This window comes from Trypanosoma rangeli (assembly GCF_003719475.1).
Source record: "Trypanosoma rangeli strain AM80 chromosome Unknown Tra_15.4_contig_00537, whole genome shotgun sequence".
In the NCBI taxonomy this organism is placed as follows: domain Eukaryota; phylum Euglenozoa; class Kinetoplastea; order Trypanosomatida; family Trypanosomatidae; genus Trypanosoma; species Trypanosoma rangeli.
In genome coordinates, this window is record NW_021706284.1 from 1 (window position 1) to 8,224 (window position 8,224).

Below are 8,224 nucleotides of genomic sequence, written 5' to 3' on the forward strand. Positions count from 1 at the left end.
AGTTGTAGCATGCGCGATCGCCACCTCCTGGTGCGTTGGGACAGTCACGTGCAAGATGACCCTCCTGCTGGCAGTGATAGCATGCACCACGCGTTGCGCCACGGAAGCCACCCGTTGAGCGAGTAGGACAGTCACGGCTAAGGTGACCTGGCTGACCGCAGTTGTAGCATGCGCGATCGCCACCAGCACCACCCGGCTGTCGTGTGGGGCATTCACGGCTAAGGTGATCTGGCTGACCGCAATTGTAGCATGCGCGATCGCCACCAGCACCACCCGGCTGCCGTGTGGGGCATTCACGGCTAAGGTGACCTGGCTGACCACAGTTGTAGCACGCGCGGTCGCCTCTTGTCATTCCATTATCGGCCATGGTTGTAGGAGTAGTCGGGAGAATCGTTCGGTGGATCAAGTTCTACGTTCGTTCAAAAAAAAAAAAAATAATGAAGAGGAAAGGGAATACTAGAAGTACACTATAGAGCAGAGAATAGGCGGGGATGGGGCTCATGTGGATTGTCGACAGAGATACCCCTTCATTCATAATTATTATTTTTTTCTGTATGACCTCTTTTTTCTTGCCACCAAAAGTCAAAATGTCCGTGCGGTACAAAGTGAAACAAAAAAAAAACATGTTGATTGCCTTCCAAGGCTCGTGGAGAAAATCGTCTTACTTCAACACTTTGGTTTCGTCCATTCTTTTTTTTTGTTTTTGTTTTTTTTTACCCATTTTCTAGTGCACTACACCACATAGAGATCATATAGTTTGGTCTGATCGTCACGCGAAATACGCGTCCATCCACCCTGGTGGACATGATAGACAGTAACAATACCGCCTGAGGCGCCATCTCTGTAAGTTGCGTGGAAAATGGAACGACGTGCAAGATCGCATGCTTGCTCAACAGTGAGATCCTTGCGGTAACCCTGGTCAAGGACACCATACGCATAGATGGAACCTGAGCCCACACTGAACAGTTCATGCTTCACACGTGTGCCTTTATCGTCCACATAATACAGAGAGGGTCCAAATTGGTCCCAGCCCGCCACCATGGTGCCCATGGAGAGTCCATGGTTGCGGTATGAATACGTGATATTTGCCAGTATTTTGCTTGCGGCTGCTACTGAGATGCGGCAGTTATTTCTTAGTTCCCACAAACGACACTCCATACCTAATACACGTTCCCAATATTGGCAATCAGCCGCCCCGCCCGCCATTGTTCCCAAAAGGTACTCATTAATTTCAAGTACTTTCATTACGGTTTGGGAGGATATGTACTGTCCCGAAGACGCGCGGGAATCCACGGCAATTATTATGCCACCGTCAAAATGAAATCCCAGTGTTGTGGTGCCCTTCTTCATATCGATCTTCGGAATACTGCGCGGGACCGGACAAGGCCTCATGAGTTTCCACGTGCGCATATCTGTTTGAAGGCGATTTAAGGTGTTAAGTGGATCTTCCGTTAGCTTTTCACCAGTTGCAGGGATCACACTGAAGTCGTCGTTGCACCTTAAGTCAGTTCCAAGGAAACTATACGAGCTGAGCGTCTGTGTGTCCCACTCATCTTCTTTATTCAACCCATCCAAGCCTGGTACATTCTGCCAGGTAAAGGGTCCTATGCGAGGGCAGTCATCAAGCGAAAAGTTGGTGCGTAAAACACTCTCAAAATCGGCAAGCATCAAAAATAAACTCTCGTTCCTGGATATGATAATTTCCTCGTTTCTCTTTCTCTCTCTCTCTCTCTGTGTATGTTTGTTTGTGTGTAGAGGTTTATGTCTGCGTATGGAAGATGACCTAGTTCACTCGGGAATAAAAAGCTTGATGTGGCCGTTGAGGGTCATAAAAGGGAGAGAAATAGTCACGGAAACCGCACCAACCAAGGAAATATTAATAATAATAACATCAAGCAGTGAGGCATACCGTCCTCATCAAATCTCGTCTGAGCATCCGTCCTTCACCAACGCATGTGCATGCTGGTCTTTCACCTCATAAGAATAATCACACCATCATATAAAACAAGGGGGGGGGGACACAGCAACAACAGGAGCTAGTACTTCATATTACGGCGGTAATATCTTCCATGATTTCGTCTTCTTCTGGAAGAGCGCAGTTAGAATCCACGTCAACACCTCCAAAGTCGTTCTGTAAAGGCTGTTCATCCAAAGTGGGGCGAATGGACATGCGCTGCAGTTGTTCTTCAGATGCCGCCTTTAATTCTTGCGATTCAAAACTCAGGGCATCTTTAATTTCCTCGTATGTGAAATTGTCCAACTCCTCCAACTCCTTTGGAGTCAGCTCACGGTAGCGGCTTAAACGGCGTAAACGAGAGACCCGTTGTCGACGAAAAAAGGGCCAGTCACGCTCAATAAACTCCTTCCAAACAGCCCCAGTATGCCGCATGTAGTACGGCGGTATCGTTACCTCGCGGATGGAACCAACTGGGAGACCGCTCATTGAGAATGGACCAAAAGAAATGCGGCCACCACGCTCCACCGTTCGTCCCAGGTGCTGCATTAAGTGTGAAATTGGCATCGTCTCGCCTCTTACTTTTACCTTCAAAGAATACCGTGACTTCATGGCCGGATTAACAAAAAACTCCACGTTTCCGTGCCGTTTCCCATTCACCAAGATACCTTCCGTGTTCAATTTATGCGCCAGCACCGGATCGATGGCTGGACGAACACGAAGCAGGTACGTTTGTTGAATCATCGTTTTTGGATTCTCCAAAAGGCGTGAGAGTTCACCGTCATTGGTGAGAAGCAGCAATCCATGAGACCGCATTGGAAGTGATCCCACAGGGACAAGGTGATCCATACCAAGTATACGGGCATGCTTAGTGATGAGAGTGCGACCTGCCACATCATTTCTAGATACGATAACATAGGCTGGTTTGTGGTACATCCAGAGACGCGGCGGGGCGAAGCGAAGGCGACCACTATGAGACTCTATATGGATGTTGTTTTCTGCTCGAACAAGACGAAATGGGTTGCGTTCCACCACATTATCTACACGCACTTGGCCGCTGGCAATGATAGCAAGTGCCTCCCGTCGGCTACAGAAACCTGAACGCGGCAAACAACGAAGAAGGTGCACGGAGCCACTCAAAGTGCTCGGTCGATCCATGCCAATGTTGAGAGACTCCTTTGCAAAGTCTGCAAGCGGGTCGTATGAGGTTTCACCAGGAATGAAGTCGGCTGACCTTCGAAAAATGGTCCCCATAGCTACAGTATTATTTGTTGCATCTGCTGCCCTCATCAACTGGTCAACGCCCTTCTCGCCCCTTCCAATATCTTCATTATCCAAATCCGCCAAGGTTGTTGACGTGAGGTTTGACGCAGCAGATCTTATTTTCACAGCAAGTTTTCTTTGCGTTGTCTTCTCTTCAAGCTGTTTTTCTACCTCGTGGTCGGACAGCAATCGCAGACGACGCGGCAAGTAGGTGTCATTTCGATCCTCGCGCAATTTTTCAGCTTTGAGTTCCATTAACCTCTCCTTTAGCATATCTGTGAGTTGCACGGGGGTGTCACCGGAGGCACCTTGCCCCTCCTCACCCTCCGGCTCAATGGTGGGGTCGGCAGGGGAGACGTTACTCTCCTCCGCAAGCGCAAGTCCGTGTTGCCTAGCGTTGCCTGCCGAAAGCTGAAGCACATCCGGTGAAGCTGATTCTCTCCGTGATGGCACTCTCTCGCGGGTGCCTCGCTTCTGTGGTCCCCCACGAATATCCAGACTGCCCTCGTTGAAAAAAGAAGCGGCGGCATCCGTGTCCTCTTTGGCGGGTGCATAGCCGTCGGCGTTCACAACACATGTAGCCTCCTTCCACTTTCGTTTCCTTCCTTCGTCCACCACGTACGAACTCACTAGGGGTGCCTTTATGTGAGACATAGCCGTGGGAAAGTGCCGCTCAATGTCAAGCCTCTCCTCACGCTTGGAGACGTCTTCGCTCCGCGACAGCTCCGCCGCTGCAGGGGACATTTTTCTCCGTCTCGGCGAGGACGCTGATGCTGATGCACCTTCACCATCGGCTGCCTTGTCCCTGCAGAACTCCCATCGCCGCTGCTGCTGCCACGACATCGTCGCCAGCAGTACACGCTGTGGGGGCACCAGACGACGCATCGCAACCCCTCTCGGGCACTCGCTCGGTTCTTGGTGTTCTCCTCTCCTCTCCCCTCACCCCACCCACCACCACAACCACAGTTCTTTTTGCGTGGGTACAAGTACCTAAAAACAAGGGGCAAATAATATTAATAACAATAACAGTAGACGCTGAGAGAGGTTACACAGCAACGCCAAAAGGCAAACAAGCAAGCAAACAAGAAAAACACAAAAACAACAACAACTCATGCCAACCTAGTTCAGGCTACAGAACCTTCATGCACACTACTCACACATTCGTGTGTAAGCAGGGCGACTAACTTACATTTAAACAGACACCTCAGCACTAATGCAAGTGATCTTTTGCAGCAGCGATAACCGGCAATGCATTACTACCAACACAAAAACCGCCTCAATGCGTCAACGTCCCTTCCGTAGCACCTGCTAAGAGTGAGACGCACCAGTCTTTTTGAAATGGCTGCCTGTTGTCTGTCATCTTGGTCTTTCCATCATTCACCGTAGTCACCTGATCTCGATGAATGATCCGCCCCAGCGCAACCACCTCGGCATTGTACTCATCCTGCAGTTTTTTTCGCCGATGATACTCACGCACAAACAGACGTTCAACTTCATACTTGATGTCAAATTCACTTCCAAGGCCCTTCGTTAAAGATAAGGTCTTTGAGACCTCGCCTGCACAAGTTGGCGTGGATGTGCACAATTTCCTTGAGACCGGTGTCGCTAGCCCCCTCCCTGCCCCTACGAGGGTCTCCAGCGACACACGCCCCCTACTCTGGGAGGATAAATATCCTTTATTCCTTCGGTAGAGTGTCGAGGGCGGTAGCAAGGAGAAAGCAAGGGTGCTAGTACTGCACGAGACTGAGCCGCATGCTTCCCCAGTGAGTTCCATAAAGAGGTAGAAATCAGCCCACGCCTTCCCCATCGTTGACACGCTCACGCTGAAATCCACCGACGCCATACTCCTTCCTCGGGCCCTTTTCCGCAGCACAGGCTTAAGGAGCAATGTATTAGCAGCACCGCCAACGACGACACGTGACGACGTCGTCGCCTGTTGATTTTGTCGTTCCGTAATTTCTCTGGAGCGAAGCCACATACTAAGTTCTTTAAAAAGCGGCAGCGGTTGCAGACACTCGCGTAAAAGAAAACCTCCCACCCACACAAGGTTACTGTCCACAAGCTCGGAAGTGTGTTCGGTGTTTTGTACACGCGCCGTATAAGTAATGGAGACGACATTGCCTGTAGAATCTTGAGGTGGCACAGAAGCCCGTGGGCACAAACCCATTGAGGTTGGGAAATCCAACTGTCCCATTTCCTGCAAAAGGCCATTCACAAAGGCGGTGTCAGCTCGCACATGGAAACGATGCGTGACGGAGGGCGCAGGCATCGTAGGAACGGAGGAACCTTCGTCTTTCCCTGCATTGACCCAAATCACACGTTGAGAAGCATCAGGATATACAAAACATGGCGACCCAGTGCCAAGCGAAGACGTACGGGGAACTAACGGTGGCATAACGGTGGAGATTCCACACTCCTTAATTGTGGAAGCATCTCCTGCAGTTTCACTATTCAACACTGCAGCAGGGCAATGCCTAACGGCACAGTTTATGGAGCTTTCCATTACAACATGCTCCCACCACTCGAGTTTCCGCACAGCAACGCCTGCCTGCATCAGCAAAGGATGATTGTAGCAATGCTGATGACACTCTACAAGAAATAGCAATCGCTGCCTAATGTAATCACGCCTTTCAATTGCTTCCTGTTGAATAACTAGTCGCTGCCTTTTACACTCCACGCCAAGCTGTTGAGTATAATAAAACAAGGCGCAGTTCATCCACGCTTTCTCAATAACCCTTACCGCATGCTGCCAAATTTTATGCAACTGTTGAGTTCGGCAAAGACCATCCTTTTTTGCCCGCATAAAGGCATTCACCAAACTCACCGCAGCATCCTTACTTTCATCATTTGTCGTCTCAATACCACCATGAAGGCGTACAGCATATGCGTTAAAGGCCTCAGACAAGAGACGTTTTGCCCTGCGGACACTAAGCTCCCAAAGACACTGCTGCACATTGAGAGAATCACTAATCCGCTCGCTCAAGAGGCCCCTGCGTTTTACGACGCCGCGCAAAATCAACACACGGAACCATTTTTGTAAGCGTGCAACGGAGATGTCCACTGTGACACGGGAGACCCCCTTTGAGCGTCCAGCAGTTCCCCCACCCCTGTAGGCCCCTGCAGATACCCCACGGGCAGGTGAGATGGATACAGCCGCAGTGCCGGAGCTTGCTTTGACCCTTTGTTTCCACTGTCCACTTGCACTGCCACTCGCATTCGGCGATCTCTTTCGTGAATCCGATTTGCCGCGTTGTTTCCCGGACTCTTTCCTCCTCTGCAAAGTTCTGGTTACCCAACGAACACTGTTTCCCGACGCATTCTCTCGTGGAGTGGGGGAAGGGGAGCGCAGTTCGGACTTACGCTTTGAGGCAACTAATTGCGTTCTGCCACTACCAGTCCGCATCACTTATTATGCTTCCACCTCCCCACCCTGCATGAAGGTCGTGTTAACAGCAATGTTTACAGACAGACGGGACAAAAAAATAATAATAACATAAAGCCATGCAAAATATGTGATTGCATGCATGTGCATAAGAAAAGAAAAAAAGTACACGTATGAATATTACACACAGAGAAAGAGAGAGAGAAGAAAAAAATGCAAGAAACACAAGTAAAAAAATGGGAAAATAAAGAATAATGTGAATGCATGCAGTATGTACAACTGCGCCTGTTGAGGGACAGTGCATCGATCTCACAACAATGTCTCAGCACCAAGCCCACCTCAGAGGCTCATTGCTATTTAAATTGTTCCTCGCCATAACTACCCATGGCATAAATAGGCGCAGCGAATGGTTCATAGTCTGAGTAGCACCTCTGAAATACGCGATCCACAGCCCGCTCAGAAAAACCGCGACAGATAAGATTCTTTTCAACCGCAAGCATGGCACGACGCTTCACGCAAAGCATACCGCTACGCAGAGGATCCAGCCGCCCACGTTTGAGTTCCTCACCGACAAAGCAATCACCACTGAGCCGGGCCGCCCGTATTTCACTACAAGCCTGATGCATACAGTCGGAGGCCTCAATCACACCCCGCGCGTCGTCAAAGGCGTGAATAAGCTCATGGCGCAGGTTTCTCTCCACTGTCTCCATTGTTCGCTTGTCAGGCGTATTGGTGCTGCCGCTGCTTGCCCTTCCAACCATGAGCTCTTCAACAAGCAGAATATCCCCCTGTTCACAGTCTTCGCGCGCACGGCGCCACATGTACCCCGCCATCACGTTGCCATCTGAAAGCCCAGAGCCGTCACTAGTAGCATCGCCACCCCTGCTGTGTCCATCTCGATTTAGTGAGACACACTTAATGCGATTTCGCTGAAATGGTATCCCCGTAATTTCCTCCATGCTTTTAATCAGATACTGCACTGTATTCACTGAGGCGAGCACCTCATCTACGGCTGCCTCACACTGCTCATGAAGGACAGATGACTTCGCATCTGTTCCATGCCTCTTTTCCACCTCCCCGTTTCCCCAAAGGGAAACCATTCTCTTGGGTTGTCTCCCACGAGGTGGGACGTGTTGGGACAGCAAAAAGAGAAAAAAAAGAGACTTAAAAGAAAAAAAAGTAAAACAAATATACACACGTGCAGGGCAAAAGAGACACAGCGTAGAAATAGTAATAATAATATTAATAATAGTAACACGTCTAAACGCACATTTGCAGGGAAAATTTAAAAAAAAATCAATCAATCAAATCGAACAGGGGTATAAAGCGCTCACTACAAGTATCACGTGGGAGGGGGGGGGGGAAGGGAAGGGAAGGGAAGGTCACTGTTTCTCCAGAGTGCCTTGTGCCAATGCCGCGCACTCTCCGTATCCATACATGCACAGATAAAGGGGGAGGGAAGGGAAGGAAGAAGCCAAAGTAAATGCGGTCGCCGCTACCAACAAAAATTGAGCGTGTGGAAAAAAAACACAACCAACAACTAAAAAAAAAAAAAACGAACAAACCACAAATACACACAAACTCGCATGTTCATACACACCTTTAAAATATTGATGCTTGGGACT

General features: G+C 49.5%; 5 protein-coding genes across 5 annotated transcripts, besides 5 other annotated features; all 5 read right to left on the reverse strand.

Moving 5' to 3' along the window:
• On the reverse strand, positions 1-367 carry TraAM80_09224 (universal minicircle sequence binding protein (UMSBP); the record flags this gene model as incomplete). Its single annotated transcript, XM_029385918.1, has 1 exon — positions 1-367. A coding segment is annotated over one exon (367 nt), but the record flags the coding sequence as incomplete, so codon positions are not given.
• A 320-nt stretch (positions 368-687) lies between these two features.
• Positions 688-715: a microsatellite.
• A 17-nt stretch (positions 716-732) lies between these two features.
• Positions 733-1,668, reverse strand: TraAM80_09225 (proteasome beta 5 subunit; the record flags this gene model as incomplete). The annotated part of the gene is made up of 1 exon (XM_029385919.1): positions 733-1,668. One exon carries the CDS (start codon positions 1,666-1,668, stop codon positions 733-735), a length of 936 nt encoding a protein of 311 aa, XP_029234227.1.
• Positions 1,669-1,710: 42 nt separating this feature from the next.
• Positions 1,711-1,733: a microsatellite.
• Positions 1,734-2,044: 311 nt separating this feature from the next.
• Positions 2,045-4,102, reverse strand: TraAM80_09226 (putative tRNA pseudouridine synthase A; the record flags this gene model as incomplete). The annotated part of the gene is made up of 1 exon (XM_029385920.1): positions 2,045-4,102. One exon carries the CDS (start codon positions 4,100-4,102, stop codon positions 2,045-2,047), a length of 2,058 nt encoding a protein of 685 aa, XP_029234228.1.
• Positions 4,103-4,268: 166 nt separating this feature from the next.
• Positions 4,269-4,306: a microsatellite.
• A 187-nt stretch (positions 4,307-4,493) lies between these two features.
• Positions 4,494-6,620, reverse strand: TraAM80_09227 (uncharacterized protein; the record flags this gene model as incomplete). The annotated part of the gene is made up of 1 exon (XM_029385921.1): positions 4,494-6,620. The coding sequence occupies one exon, from the start codon at positions 6,618-6,620 to the stop codon at positions 4,494-4,496; it is 2,127 nt and encodes a 708-aa protein (XP_029234229.1).
• A 332-nt stretch (positions 6,621-6,952) lies between these two features.
• On the reverse strand, positions 6,953-7,699 carry TraAM80_09228 (mitochondrial inner membrane protease ATP23; the record flags this gene model as incomplete). Its single annotated transcript, XM_029385922.1, has 1 exon — positions 6,953-7,699. The coding sequence occupies one exon, from the start codon at positions 7,697-7,699 to the stop codon at positions 6,953-6,955; it is 747 nt and encodes a 248-aa protein (XP_029234230.1).
• A 126-nt stretch (positions 7,700-7,825) lies between these two features.
• Positions 7,826-7,854: a microsatellite.
• A 265-nt stretch (positions 7,855-8,119) lies between these two features.
• Positions 8,120-8,181: a sequence feature (A-rich).
• The last annotated feature ends 43 nt before the right edge of the window (positions 8,182-8,224 follow it).